This window comes from Pterocles gutturalis, unplaced genomic scaffold (assembly GCF_000699245.1).
Source record: "Pterocles gutturalis isolate BGI_N339 unplaced genomic scaffold, ASM69924v1 scaffold39107, whole genome shotgun sequence".
Classification (NCBI taxonomy): Eukaryota; Metazoa; Chordata; class Aves; order Pterocliformes; family Pteroclidae; genus Pterocles; species Pterocles gutturalis.
The window spans coordinates 17,762-34,287 of NW_010111560.1; the positions used below are offsets into that span (position 1 = coordinate 17,762).

At 38.0% G+C, this 16,526-nt stretch overlaps 1 protein-coding gene across 1 annotated transcript in view; it reads right to left on the reverse strand.

The window, feature by feature from the left end:
- URI1 (URI1, prefoldin-like chaperone) overlaps nt 1–15,629 on the reverse strand; it is a gene marked incomplete at its 5' end in the record, with an annotated part of 30,217 nt that extends 14,588 nt beyond the window's left edge. Inside the window, 3 exons of the mRNA XM_010073769.1 lie at nt 9,017–9,152; nt 11,508–11,586; nt 15,595–15,629. Of these exons, the coding sequence (XP_010072071.1) occupies nt 9,017–9,152; nt 11,508–11,586; nt 15,595–15,629 (250 nt within the window). The remainder of the gene's footprint in view (nt 1–9,016; nt 9,153–11,507; nt 11,587–15,594) is intronic.
- Nucleotides 15,630–16,526: the final 897 nt, after the last annotated feature.

A 16,526-nucleotide genomic window follows, 5' to 3' on the forward strand; every position in this document is an offset into this window, starting at 1 on the left:
AAAAAACCTCATACACCTTACATTTATTTTCACAATGTACAAGGATGGCAGAGCACCCTGATACTCCCATTTTACAGACAGGAACATGTAAGGAGGGAAAACTTAACCACAAAATATTCTAGTTGTAAAACTATTTTCAAAGCATTTTCTCAGCACTCTTACTCTTTTCTTTAACTCTCCTTTTGCCTGTTAACTTTAGTATTTGATTAAGTATCTCTCCAGTCTGGAGTCTAATCCTAAAAAGTTATAGTACATACATTGCTACTCCTCGTGCAGTTTTCTGGCTGTATAAGAGAGAAGCATGTGTGAAAATATGATAATCACTAAATTATTACAAAATGCACTTAAGTAAACAAAATGAGTTTGTAGTTGTACTCGCAAAATAAAATCTACTTAGTGTTTCAGACTTCTACGAACAGGTTCAGACCCCTCCTCTCCCTCTGCACATACAGAAGAGGGAATTATGCACAGAACAGTCAAGGCAAAACACAACTACCACCAAGCATGTGAGGTTACTCTCATCCTAATTTTAACAGATTCAGTATTGTATGCTTTTTTCCCTGTCGATATCTCACAGTATATCAAACACAACTCGTTAAAAATGCATTACTTGCTGTAAACAGTTAAGAAAGAACATTATGCATTTTGAAAAAGGCTACTCAAGCAAACGTCCATCCTTTCCAACGAGAAGCACGAATACACAGCTCAGGCTTTTGGGGTATTTCAAAAGCATTAGCCTTTAAACGAAACCACCAGCTGTCAAATGTGCAGTCATCTCCATTAGTTAAGCTGTTTCTAAGAAATAGCTTAAGATTCTCCCTTGAAAAATGCTCTGCATTTGCATTTCCTACTGGATGAAACACCGTTTCCAAAAAGTAGTCGATGTCTCAGGCGGTGCCAACACACACCCTCCGGATGACGCAGCTCCTTCCACACGCAGTCAGGGTCCCGCTCCCCTTGCACAACTCCTTCGAGAGCAACCTCATCCTCCACCGGACACAGCAGCGATCACCTCTCACACGCAGCTTTTACTCTTCACTTAATTCCCATCACCATCGCTCACAGCTTTTTTTGGTGCATAATACACCCTCCAAAGTCCAACGCAAAGAGAGGTGGCGATAGCTTTTGTACAAACTGCTGAAAGGTAGTCTCAATACACATAAACGTCTAGCTTGAGACAAGTTTTCCTCAGGCTATTATTCTACTTTCATAGTAAATGTGATGCTCAGCTGTTTCTTAAACACTACGAGTGTCTCAGTCATTGCCTCTGTATCTAATATTGTTCAACAGCCACCTAGGTGATGCTGCTGCTGGAGCACCAGCTCGCGATGCTGCTGTCCAGCCAGGAACACGTTGGTTCGCTGTGTTAGGTAAGGACACCGAGCGTGTCATTGCTGCGTTTTATTTTAAAATGCTGTACAAGCATTAACTAATCTGCCCAGCACCCTGCGAGGGAGGTAAGTATTACTCTCTCCTATTTTACAGATGAAGAAACAGTTTAAGTGATTTGCCCCAGGCCACACAGCACGTCAGCGGGACAGCTGGGATTACTGCGACACTCTGTCCCCGCATCCCCGGTCAGCCTTCTAGGTCACTCGTGCCTCCCCTGCCAGCGGACAGCCAGGGCTCCCGGTCAGCCAAAGGAGAGACCGTCCCATGGCCCGGCCCTCAGCAAGGACAGGGTCTCCTGGAAAAGGGTCCACGCACGTAACCACAGGGCAGCTCAGGGTTTCATGTATTGAACTTGCCACCATGCATCCTAAAGGCCTCTAACATGATTCACTGAATTTTAAAATGTACCGTATCCACTGAGAAACTATTCACTTTACAAACTGCAGGGGTTTTTTTATTCATTGAGACCCCCAGAAAAATATCAGTATATCCACAGTCTCCTCCTCTTACTCCCCTGGAAGTTTAAGCTTCTTAAAGCCTTTTAAACCGGATTGAACCAGCGGCTGTTGTCCAACTTTGTCACATCCAATAATCTGAGAAAAGTCTGACATGGCTTTCAGGTGAACCCAAGTAGTTCTATTTGCATGTCTCAGCTAAACTGCTTGGAAAGACAGTCCAGCGCCACAGACACGCCAGAGTCTCCAGGACCGTTTTCCAGGAGCACCAAAAGGAAAAAGTATCTGAATCAGAAACCAGGATATGTAGATTTCCTCTGCATAGCAGCCTTTGAGTATTTACAGGCAGCGAGATTTCTTTACATTTAGATCATTCTCTCCCGGCTCCTGCACTAGCCTGAAAGGACTTGCCTGGATTTCCCTACCCCATGATTAGCCATTTTTAAGCAGCCCTCCGCTTGCTATGTACACACTGGTAGAGGAAAAAAATATTGGGGAACACATTTTATATTGCTGAAATGAAGTCCACCGAAGCCAGATTTTACAAGACATGACAACATATAATGCCAAACTGACACAAATTCTCATCTATGCGTTTTGGCTTTAATGGGTTAATTAGCTTGGCTGGATACAAATTTTAATTATCTGAGTTTGACATTAATGTCCTTGGAGTGTTGTCTATAAGGATTTGGGGAATCATAGACATTATTTTAGTTACTTCTGGAAACTGTGTGTTACACTGGGATTTAAATAGTAAGAACAGACAAGAATAGTGAGAACAGGTTGATCTATTTTGAAAAGTCAGACTCTGTGAAACAGGACAAACTGAGAAGAAGCCTGGTCTACCTTGCTAAATTCAGTTAGCCTTTAAGGAAGCCTTGTGGATATTATATTGAAGAGAAAGCCTGGAAAGTTAGGAAATAATCTCCCTTGAGGATAGGTGACAGGACAGAAATTTTAGATTAAGTATTTAATAGAATTCTGTATGTAATTGAGATTTAGAGTTAAGAGCTCTTCATCATCTAACACTTTCTCAGGTAGAAGGTAACCAGTCTTAAGATGGTTATATCCACACAGTGTTTATACAAGCCAGGCAACAACCACAACCTCAGTTACTGCCAGCAGCTCGGTTCCTCCTGAGTGAGACACAAGTACATGCACCTGAAGGCAGCACCTCAGCGGTTCTCGTTCCCCACCATGGGAATGCTGGAATGCCACCATCCCATTGCAGGTGCAGAAGGGAAGTTACACAGGCGAACCACAGAAGAGCATTTTGCATGCAAAATCTTTGATCAGCAATTTCTAGCACAATTGTGACCGAACCCCGAACAAAGCAAGAATACCTATCACACCATCTGTTAACGGAGTACGTTAACATTGCTGAGGCTGGAGGTAAAGCATCACGCAATCTAATGTACATACTCCACTCTGGAATTCTTTGGAGATGGAAGGTATTTCCCCGCAAAAGTGCAGTGCTACAGTACAATTACAAGTACTGTTAATGGGTTGAGTTACGGCATGTTATTTTAAGTGCTTTACTTACTTTCTTGCTTTTAAGGGTCTGCGTAAGTACATCAATCATCTGAGGATTCTTAACTGTATTTCAAAAAAATATATTTAATCTGCAACAAAATAGTTTGTTGGATAATTATTGGCTAAAAATATCACAGGTTACTGGAAACAAATAAGACCTACAGTGCTGCAGAAAGTAGTATCTACTAAGAGCTTTTCAAAACACCCTTCTGTTTGATTGTATTATTTTCTCTTTATTTTACTAAAGATACATTTGTTTTAAGATTCATAAGAGAAACCTGACTGCTTTTTGTGTATATGGATTTAAGCTCTCTTTGTGCTTGCAACAACATAAATAAATTCATTTTTTTATAATAGCAACTGTACTAGTTCTTTAAAACGCAATCCAACAATTTGTGCAGTAGCTTTGCACCTTTTAAAGACAACCTTCATTCTGTTTTCCATGTTTCCTTAGTGTCGAAACCGAAGTAATTTGGATTTTCTTCTGTACAAATTTGTACAGATAATTTGGCTTTAGGAACACTAAGTAAATGCAATGGATTTCTCTTTTAGATTCGCACACCTATGTAATTGCTAGAATTATATGAATACATTTAAATTCCTCCTAAATGAAGGAGGGTGGCATTCAGACAACTCCTCTGTTGCCTAGTAAGAATTATAAAAAGGTAGAGGCTTCTTTGAATCACAATATCTAACTTACAGAAAGGAGTCTATTCTCCTTACTTTCTTCCACTGTGTTCCGGTTAAAATACTGAGACTGTGGTCCTGTGAGAAACCAAACACCTCCAGGGAACTGCAGAGCAAATTTAGAGCACTTAGCACTCCACTGAATCACCTCCTATCTTAAAAAGAGTAAGGAAGGAACTGATGGAAGTTATCAGATTAAAAAGTGATAATCGCAAAAAATGCAAAAAAAAATGCTCAAAAGCACAGTGAAAGAAAATTCTCCAGCGTGCAGAAAAACAGCAGATTTTTTTTTTTAAATAAAAGCAACAGCTAGATTTCTTTGCAACATTGCCTGGATTTTTTTTGTTATTTTCCCCCAAAAAAGTGAGTAGGCAAGTTTGTGCTACACTCTTTACAATATAAAGGAAGTTCTTTTCATCCTTGGATGAAACATTAAAACCTCTAAAGGCCTCACTCGTTCACAGATGGGAAATGGAAAGCCTTCCTGTCATATATTTTGAAGACAATATCCTTTTTTCTGGAAATGCTGATAAGGAACAAATTCAAACTGGTCCTCATCCGCCTGGATCATCTTATTTATTAAAAACAATGGTATCTTTTAAACCCTGTATACTAAGCTATCGGTCAATTTTGATTGACACAAATATTTGTATTAAAGGTTACATACTGCAATTTACAACTGGGTACTATCACAATACTGTATGTTAATGTAATCAGTATTTTCATTTCATGAATTCATTTGCAGCATGACACTGCAAGGGTATTCTTACATATATTGAAGACACAATTGTTAAGTAGTTCAACAGTTCTCTTTAAGTGGGATTTTTTTTATCTGATAAATTTTTAACACAATAAAACCACTCCTATTTCTGTGTGCATGTTTTAATTTCCCACCTTTTAAAGTGTTTAGACACTTGGAATACCTAGCATACTGAATTAATCCACAAATATTTACAAGAAAAATCTATTTAATTTCTTTCTATAGTAACTACCACAGGGACCATTGTAATGAAAAATTTCCCATCTTAAAGAATTAATGCGATTACTGATATAGAGAAAAAATGTAATTTATATCATCACAAACACGTAAAAGATATAATCCCATATTCACAAAAAGATTCTTTATTCCCTCTTTGAATTCTGAGACAATACTGTCTTGCCTTGAGGAGAACAGAAATATTATGAAGTACCTTAAGCAAGATAATTGTAAGAGAAAAAACTACAATTGCATTATTGTTGTGCTAAACTGTGACATACTTAAAAAGCTAATTTCTTTTATTATAATGGAATTTGGTGTGCATATCCTTTAATCTACTTCACTGTTTCTTCACATTTTTACACACAAACATGTGTGTAAAGTGTTTCCTATTACATGTGCTACCTGGTCGAACAAACTGCAACAAATGTAGAACAATTAAAAATATACTTGGCAATTCCATAAACTTCACTAGATTTTTTTTTTAACAGCTTTGAAACTAACCGAACATCTAGGATGTCACAAAAATGTGCAGCAAATGAAAGATCTACTGCAACTCAAACATTTTTCAAGAAGACACGATCAATATTTTATGAAAAAGTAACATTTGACATGAATGACTGTCCCAAATTTTACCAAAAACATTTCAACCAATCACAATGCTGAACAGTTTGCATCTAAATCAAAAGCTAAGCAAACAGAAATGTATCCCCAAAATAGGGCTTTTTACAGCTATGTCAGTTAAAGTGCATTGACTTTTAAAATTTAGTACAGTCACTCCTCAATTATTCCTTTCAATTAAATAAATTTTAAACAAGAAATTAATCTGCTGTGGCTGGTCATTTCTCTATTCTACAGAAGCAAACATTTTTTCACTTGTTCTCCTTTAAAAAGCAAATTTAACAAAACTACTAAGACAAAAAGGATGACCTAATTATTACTAAGTAATATTTAAAGCTTTTATATATAGTACAGTCTTACTACCACCCCTAACTTCCAAGGCTTTATCCTCACCGATACTGTTTGATTTATCTGTCGCTACTGCTTGAGCACGCAAATTCATATTGTCCGTTCTTGCATGCATCCAACATACACAGAAGGAATCAAACTGTAAATAAAATTTTCTGTGACCCTTGACAGAAGGAATTGTCAGGGCAGCGGTGTCCTCAAAAGCAAACAGGGTCACCCCCAGTCACCAGAGGCCTTCAACGGGCAGACCCAGGCAAAACTGCTCAAAGGCAATAAAGAAAACTCCCCCAACCAGCAAGAAACAACACTCAGAAGTGAGTTACAGGAATCTCTTACCCTTTTCTACCTATGAGCCAGTCCCACTAGAAAAGTTAAACCCTGAACAGATGCTCTCCCACTCCTCGCCACTCAGGAGAGCGGGACACAAGCTATGGCAAGCAATGAAAATGTGTCTTGTGTTTATTTCCTTGTAACTCAATTTCTGTTAAAGCACTGAATTATTAGTACTATACTAATTAAGTTCTTTTCAGTTATCAGAACAGATTTGACCAGCTAGTTGTAAAAAAACCATTCATCTAAATTAGAGTAATATTGGATAAAAAAATGTAGGTCACTGACAAAACAAACCATCAACAAATATTGCCAGCTTGCTGTTCAGGAAGGAATTTCACCATGAGCCTTTCTTTGCTCTGTTCAGACCCAAATTCTCACATATCCGAGCCTTTAAGCACATGCTTAAAAAAGCTTTGCAGTGTTAGGACCTTCCGACCGGCGCACAGGACACGGGGACAGCTTGCGATGTAACCCCTGCGGTGAGTGTGCCCTCTTTCCCAGGCTGTGTGACCTGCTCGTGAAATCTGTGCCCAAAACTAGAAGATTCTGTACTAAAAATCAAACCACGTTGTGTCAGTGTAACGATAATGCCCAATTACACTCACTCTCTACACTGCGAAGCCTCTACGCTCACAGAATGGCAGTGAAATCAGAGTCATGCCTATGAAAATACCTACAGTGCGATACACAAAAGAGACTTTAAAGGGATAGTTGTGCAACACCAGCCTTCCGCATCTGTGCTACAAGTGGCCAATTCACATTATATAGCAACGGCCTACAGGCCTCTCATGTATGTCACTTTTTCTAATTAGAATAAACAAATAAAATCTCCAATATTCTCCTCCAAGTTGCCCTCATTTACTGTGAAAATTCTTTGAGAGTTTGTTAGCTGTATTTTTTAGAGAAGAAAAGCATATCTACGAAAGAATTTTTTTTATTGACTCATGTGTATTAATATGGTTTTTATAATCCAAAACCAAAAATAGTCCTTTAAATAAAAAGTTTTTAGTTAATATCAGTGTTTTGGAGCCTCCCACTGGCAGCCATCACACAGCTGAAGTGAACTAGCAGCTGAATGGAGGGTTTATAGCCAGGCATCAATGACTATCTTGCTTTAAAAGAAAGGAGTATTTCTGAGTTCATATTTTAAATGCAATTTAAAAGATCATAAAGGAAAGAACCCAGCATTTATTGTGTGTCTCCCAGCAGACTACTTAATGTTCAAACATCTACTATGCAAAGGTCAAATGATTTCTCTGAATGTAAGGGTGACAAAAATATTCTGCAGCACTGAAAAAAATATCAGATGATCAAGGAAAAAGATACAGACCCAAGATCTTCCAAGAATCACAATAAATAACGTAGATTCAGTTCAGTAAGAAAGAAAATTGCAAAGTTGTGTCAGGAGAACCAGATTAAGAAAGATAATAGGTAAAATATAAATTACATACTTTTGGCAATGTTCTTCATAAAGGAATATTTTAAAGAAATACAGCAAATTTATTTTTATAAAAAACCCAAACTTTTCTTACACAAATATTGCTTGCACAGAATTGAAAAAAAATGTATTCATATGGGGAACCTCTGAGGTATTCTGCTGTAGGCAGCAACATGGATAGCTGAACTCAAACAAAAATCTAATGTAAACAGTTGTGCTAGTTGTAACACACACAGGGTAAAGCTGCAGTGAGCACTCATTCAGGAATGAGACAGATTATAGGTAAAACCAATATGAAAAAAATGCACTCAAATCTTATCTGAAGCAAACAGCAAAGGCCAATAGGTACCAATTTATTTCCCATTTTATTGTGCTTTTCCTTCCTTGACATTTACATCAAACATTTCAGGCTGTCATTCCTTCTAACATAAAGAGGACTCACTTGCTGGTGGCCCTGGCTCTTCAAAGTCAAGATCCCACCACCAACTAAAAAGAGCTGGAAAGAAGAACAGGGATTGCCTGTCTGCCTCTGTGATCTGCTGCTGTGTCAGAGGCATTTGGTGGTCACCAACGGCACTTGATCTGGGGAGATCCCAGTGGATCTCTCCACACCAATGGAGAGGAACACTGAGGGCAGGAGGCAGAAATGCAGCTGAGCGGCAAGTGAGAAAAAAACCCAACAAGCAGGAGTAAAGCATGTGTAGAGGGAGTAGGTGGTGGAAAATTATATGGACAAAAAAAAACAAAACAGAGGACAAGTCAGCAAAAAAGTTAAGAGACAAGGGAACAGAAAATAGGGAGTAAGGTAACTAAGAGCAACAGTACAATGTGATGTTCACTTTCTGGAAAAGAACACAGCATTTCTCACATTAAAGAAAAGTGATGGGGGTTTTTGGTTTGTTTTGGTCTTTTGGGGTTTTTGTGTACAATAAACAAATTAACAAATCTTGACTGATCTTGTACTCTAACATCAAAACCTGAATTTTGATAACTTAAGCTGGTGTATCATTAAAAAAAATGAAGCTCTGGATAGATGTTTAAAAAAAAATTAGACATATCCAATAAAATACCAAGTAAAGATGGAAAATAAGGTGCTAAATTGATATTACAACTGAATGAGACTTCTGTTAGCTAGCTCACAAAAAGAAGAACAGTGTAGATGCTACCAATTTTATATATTAATACAATGATATGGAATTTTGACTATTAAACTATGTTCAGAAACATACATACGTTTTTTTCTGTGCTCAACCAACCCAACAGCCTGCTTTGCTGAGCATTTTGAAAACCAGTTGTCCCCAAGCAGAACAGTAACCTCATTGGTGTGGACAAGTTTTCCTGGCATGAAGGCAAGAGGACCAAAAGGTACCTGTTAAAGGCACAGAAGAAACAGCTGAAAATCACCAGTGAAAATAAAACTTAAAGACAGTCATTCACGTATTAGTTTAAAAAAACCCACAGACTTATAGAAATAAAAATTCTACAGCAATTATTTAATGACTAACCCTTTATAAATATTCAAATGACCAGATCCATTTGAATTTATTATTGTACTTACAAAATCAGAAAAGTAGTATTTAACTAGAAAACTTGTTTTGTGACATAAAACTGTAGTATAGCTGAATGCTCACATGGAAAACAAATTCACTTAATCCTAACATGTAGTCCTTGGTAATAAATACATTATCATTTAAGTGAGCTATGTAAGTGTTATACACGGACTACATTCATTTCCTAGTAGAACCAATGTAGCTTTCCTAAATTTTGAAAATACTTAAATAGGTATGGTCAACTCAAAGCCGAGTTGCTTTTCTCAGTATCTGTCTTGCTAACAGTAAGTACCTAGAAACCCCAGTGTAAGTTTGTGGGACTACTAGCAGGATCACAGACCATGCTTAATCTCGCTTTGTTTAATCATTCAGCAGTATGCAGAGCTCAACCTTGCAGCGGTGCTCCACCAAGCAACGCCCGTCCTCCAGTGACTCTCCAGGCACAGAACAACACATCTAACCACAACACTCCATCCAGGAGTACACTGGCGATAAACACATTTTATAACTCCAGGAGGTGCTTCTTAAAACATGTAATCCCCATCTTAACACAGATGACAATCTATGGGGCACTGCTTTTGTGAATTAAGACACCTTCCACAGCCCACACTTTACAGAGGGTGCTCGGGCACGTCCTGAGGCTCAGGAGGAGCCCTGGCCACCCTCACTCCTGTGTCCTGCACCAGCTCCCTGCATTCTTACCCTCAGACCTACTGCCAGCTGCCTGGCTGCCCTTGGGCTTCAATTGCCGAGAAATTAAGAGACCAAAATCTAATTGAAGTTAAAATAGAGGTGGCAAAAAGCTAAGAACCAGAGCGAGCTCAAGTTTTCTCTTCCTTAGGGTAAAAAAGAGATCTGTCTCACCTAGTTTGTATTGGTTCCTTCTACTTTATTCCTCTGCTGCCTTCTTCACTTCCTCAGGATAGCCTCTTGCCTTCTTACTGCACTTGTGCTTAAGCAGAGCACTTGGCCTGGCGGAGCTGTTTCCTTGGAAAGCCAGCTTCCCTAGGTTCAGTACCCAGGAGGGCACCAACGCTTGAAACAGTTCTGCAGTAGGCAGGCTCCTGACATTAAGACTACGCACAACGTGCTTTTCCTACACATGTACCCTTCCTGACTTGGTTTTCAAGTAGCGACTGCACCATTTGCCTGTTCACTCTTCCCCAAAATGATGAAAGCAAAACGGAAAACATATTAAAATACTTGGCTAACAGGAGAGGAACTATTTATATACATTTAAAATAACAGATGTGAGTTTACATTGCTGCTTTAACAAAGAGTAAGCCCTATCTAGCTTTTTTAAAAATAGGGTTTTTTCTATGCTTCGAAACAACACCATCTTTTTGCCTTACATCATGTGGCCACACATATACACATGGTGATGGGACTACACACATATGATCCAGAGCTGAATCTTTAGCACAGGAAAAGGAAACACTCTTTTCCCACATGGTATTTGTGATCCAAAGCTGTCTTACTAACAACTCAACTCCGTATGCTGAGCCAGGTTGCCAAGGAAGAAAAGCAGCCAGGCACTTTGTGCTGAAATTAGCCGTTCAGTTACCTACAGCCCAACTTCCCTCCCTTCAAGGATATATCTTGACTTGGACATGAGAAGGAGGGAGGAAAAAAAAAGGAAGAGAGAAAAGCCAGTTTGGTCAAAATTCTGATGAGTGCAAGCCAACGGGGTACAGTTTACACCGGGAGCTGTGCAGTTGTTAGGAAAGATTCAAAGCAGTAGAAAAGATGGCTATGTCAATGTGAAGATTGGTGAAACAAAAATTAGCAGCACCTTTTTATGTAAAAATCAATGTTCTAGGGTTTATTTCCATGAATCAGGAAATACTACGGCCACTTTCTTCTCAGGAAATGACTAAGTACCGTAATTCAGTCATAATTATAGTTTTCTGTACAATAGATTTACATATCAAACATGTCAGGTTTTGTGTTAGCATTTATGTCATCAGTGCTCCGTTGTCAGTAACACTGTAATTTATAATGGATTTTAAAGAAAAGAGAAAGAAACAAAAGCAAAGGTTTAACTATTATCATAATAAATGTAACATTATAAAGCTCTACGTGGCTGCCTGAATAACACCTCACCACCAGTGCAGATACGTCAGTTACTAAAAATTTTAGCCCATTTCCTTGTGTGAACTCTACAGCATACATACCATGACATCATAGGACAGTTTATCAGGCAACGTACGGAGTCGTTCCTGAAGAGCCTCATAATCGCTCTCCACCTTCCTCCTGTTGACAAATTCAAGGTGATTCAATTTCATATGTAAAGTAAAAAGTTAATGTTCTTCTGCTACTAATTCAACAACACACAAAAAATACCGAAAAAATAAACAATTTTACTCTAAAACACATACAACAACTTATTTATAAAAAATGGGATGACAAATTTAACAGTGAGATTATTTTAGAATAATGTGTACTAAAAGAGGGACGATTATTCTAGGTGGTGCATGTCTCTTCCTGAATTTGAATTTTTTATGGTGCAAGGAATCAGTTCTTTCACTAGGATTTGGCATCTCTCACTCCATGTTCAAGTCCAACTGTTATACCACCATCAATATTTAGAAAAATAACTGAAAACCCAGTTTTACTATAAGAGGCAAATTCTTCAAAATATCACTTGTAATAAAGGATTCATTACCTTGGTTTGAGCTGAAATAAATGGGCAAAATTTTAATTAATTCTGATTTTCATGTGAACTTTGTGTTCCTACCAAGAGTCAACACTCCTGAAAGATGAAGTGACCACCAGGATTCTGTTGCATCTTCAGTCCCTGACAAGGGACAGTACAGGTGAGGAACATCCCTTCTGCTGCTTCTCTACCCAAAATGTAAATAAGGCTCAAGCTATATGTTGCTACCCAAGACAGAAACGGCTTGGTGAACTTAGACAAATTATTCCCATGACAGACACCTGGCTCTTCAGAGGACTTTGCAAGATACAGCATTGCAATTGCTATGGGGATTTTCCTTTGTGTGCAAAACAAGCAACTACACACCCCCTACAAAAGCCTTCTTTTGTGAAGGCATTATCAAATACTTAAATTTGGCTGGAAAAAGTTTTTAATGGACCACTGCCATTCTGCAGATGGTCAGAAATCAGCTCCTGCATGAAGCAGCTGGTATATAAATGTCAGGTTTGATGATATTGTTTACTTGTACTTCAAAATAGTAAACATATATACGGTAGTAAATTCTGCAGCAAAAGGCAACTAAAAGCACGGAGCATCACACTTAACAACACTGACCCAAGATGCAAATTACAGGTTTTCTGAGGATGATTCAGGAAAGCAATCTATAAATGTGCTAAAAAATGAATGTCACGGTAACACAACTCTCAAAATATTATCATTGATTTTCTTAGATTCATAAGCAGACTGAAATCTTCTTCAGCATTCGTTATGAAAAATTATCTGACACTCCTGTTTTGACTGACTTGCTTCCATAGTTGAACCCTGCTTTATACCTGGACTACTTCATATTTTAAGTTACGGAGAAAAATAATTTATGTTTTTGTGCCACTTGAACATTTAAACTGTATCCCATACGACTGAATTACAAAAGACGCCTGCTGCTGCTTTGGTTTGACACACAGACATTTGAGGCAAGTTTCTCTGTCCACTGCCCACATCTGAGTGAAAATACAACTCACCTCCTTCAAAGAGGAGGGCCAAGCTCATGACTCTTAACAGAACTCCCTGGGATATTTTGGAGGGGAAGCAATATAACAACTTGGTGTCTACAATAACGATCAGTTACCTAATGCTATTTACAGAATCCAGCCTCTGCCTCACAGAGATCTGTATTTGAGAAACAGACACTGATGCTCTACAACCACTCGCTGAAAAACCACCACGGTCCCCAAGGCGAAGGCCTTGCCCACGTCTCAAATGCAAAGAGAAGGCTCCATGGGAAGAGAATGGTATGAAAATCCCCCCACTCGCAGCAGGATTAAACATTCCCATCATTTCATGGCTGAAAGTCACTCAACATTTCTTCATTAATCTGAAAAGAAGATCCTGCCTTTAAGGTCTGACTGCTGCCCGATACTGAATAATCTGATTAGGGTACAGCAGAAATCACTCACTACAAAAGCTGTTTTGCTTTACAGAGCAAAGTATGTCTCTTCCTTCAGTGGGACTATTGCCCTTTGCCGGCCAAACCTCCACCATGGGAATCTCTAAAAGTGTGGCTACATCCTGAACTGGACCATCAAGATAAAGAAAATTAAAATCAATCCTTTTAATTAATTGGCCTGAAACAGCATTACTTAAGGAAGGAAGCTGACCTCCCTCTTCACCTGTAGCTGATGGCCACACGAGCTCTGGGGTGTGATATGCTCAGTCCCCATACACAATGAAGAACCAAAGTGAAAGGGAGGATGAAGATCGGGACTCAGCTGTGAACATGTCCCCAGAAAGGGAAAAGCATATCTAGATGTTTAATCCCACAGCAGACTCATTACTGGATTCACGGCTTTAGAAATGTACTTCAAGAAGTGTACTAAAAAATGAAAAAGAAAATAATTTAATGGAAATATATTGAAGCTGAGCGTTTTAAAACCCTATTGTTATTCACCCAATTCTATTTAACATTCTTCTGTGTCACCGACTACTTAAAAGGTCTTATATGAACAAATTACTCAGTTGAAACAAGAGCACTCAGCTCTTGCACAATCAAGATCTAAGAAGCGTACTAAATTTTAAATAATTTTTTATAAAGTAAAGATTGTATGGATGCTGTATAAATTGCTTTTCTACATAAAAGATATCAGAGAGTTAGGTGTCCTTTTTGACATTCTGTGCCCAAAACCCTGAAGTTCATGGGGCCATGGCCATAGTTTGCATAAAAGCAAACACACGAGCAACTCTTCCGTCCACAGCCAGCCCTCCCACTCCACGAACCTCAGCCATTTCTAGAAGAGGAAGCAATTGTCACAACTTTCCAAACTTATAAAAATCTTTTTGAATGTTAAGGCTTTCCGTCAATTACTTTATTTCTGAAAAATACTGTCTCTTAGTGAAAGGATGTATGTGCAGAATTTCACATGGGACCAACTGGTACAGACACTGCAAAGCTCCTGAGAAAGTAAGTGTGCTGGGGATACAACGCCTGACTTCACCACAGCAGCCCCAGCAGGCACTTCAATAATATTTCCCTTATTGAAAATTAATGCAGTCTCTGAATTTTAAACATAAACGAAACATATTAGTTTTAGATTATTTTTGAGAGCCAATAGTCAGAATTTAATATGATGATGTGTATAGATTGCCTTGATTTTTTTCCTCTTATCCAGTGCTTGCAGCCTATGTGCATTTAAACTAAAAACATTTGATACACACTAAATATAAATTATTTGCTTGGAGATCTTTCAGGCATGAAGAAAAAGCCTCTTAAAATAAATTTAAAATATTATATGCTTGATGGTGTATAACCAAAGGTTTAATCTCACCACTAAAGGGGCAGTTGCTGTGATTCTGCAATAACCCTGCAGACAATAATCAAGACAGCTCCTGTTGTTCTCTCAGTAAAATCATGGTAAACACAGCATGGATATATTGTAATTTGATATCTGTAAGATCAACTGCTATATCTCACAGTAACTCATAATATAAGATTTCATTCACCATTAAATGTACATTTTCCTCAGATGCCATACAAAACTACAATTTACTAAGCATGTTTTCTATTAACCATAGATTGCCAACAGAGAAAAAAGTGCCCAGAGATAATTTTTTTTACATAATAAACCATTTCTTTCTAAGCATTACAAACTAAGCTTTATCACATACTTTACTGGGGGGAAAAACAGGGAAACATTACTTTCACATTGTTTTAGCAGATGGAGGGGGGAAAGCAGAATTTCCCAACTTGCTCCATAGTTGGAAAGAAAACAAGAACATTAATTCTGCCCTGGGAGTACCTCTTCACCAATCAGGCAAATTCAGCGTTCATCCCACAAGGTTACTTGGGGGAAAATGACAATGAGCTGGGTATTTAAAGCAGAAGTAGAAACACTAAGACTCAGTATATTTGTGATTTAAAGCAATGATATTGTGGAAAATAGACAGATTTTGAAGAGAGTACACTGCAACGATTCTGAGCTATCGTTAACCATAATCCCCAAAACGTGCTAGGAGGATTTGGCTATCGTTAGAATAAATAGCCATACTTTACTAAAATATAACTAGGTTACTCATCAGTATTTTAGGAATATAATCAAACATTTTTCACTTACCAGTGCTGGATTTTTTCTTGGCAGCTAGTGACCACCTGTCATTAAAACAGATAACTACTCATGAAAAAAACAAGGCTAAGCACACAGCTGCAATGTCAATACATCAGAAACTAGAACAGTAGCTTTACAGATTTGGTGTTGTCTCTATATAAATTTTTTTTTGTCAGTGTAAAGGCATGTGAATGGTAGTTCTTAAGCGGCACACTTTATCACACACTAATGCAGACTGATAACCACAGAAAAAATTACAGCTTTTGAATTCACATTTTGGTACAATACCTGCTCCATAACTATTAGGTGACACATGATATAAGATAAGTAGTAGTTTGTGCAATCTGCAGATCTATTTTCAGCGTTACATGTTTGCAGAGTAAGAAAACAACATAAATTATAACAAGACACCAATGTAACTTCCACACTCAGTCATTAAAACACAAAACCAAATGATACCCCACAGGACCAAAAACACTTTTTCTTTTATCAAAGTACATCAACAAATGTTTCCATTGGCCATGTTAATTTGAAAAAGCACGAATGAATTTTGTGGGGTTTAAATACAAGGATATTTGACACCATTATGGGCTGCTGGCTTCCTTTCTGTTCCTTCTGGGTGTCAAAAAAAAAAAGTTTTAATCTGAATATTTCACTTCTTCATGCCAGAGGCTTCCCCCAAGAAATCCAAAATAATTTACAAAATAGAGTGCATTGTTAAAATGAAATACTTTTTTCCTTTTCTAACTGTATTTTTCTAGACCACGTAGATATAGCAAACAGACAAGACGCTGAAACCTGTGACCTTCTCTGCCATAATTACGTGGAGATTTTGTCTTTCAAAACATATTCTGATCTCTGAATAATGGTTACCAAAAATATAACACAAACAATTTCATTCAATTATATTAAATGCAATGAAGCCATGAGGCAATTAAATA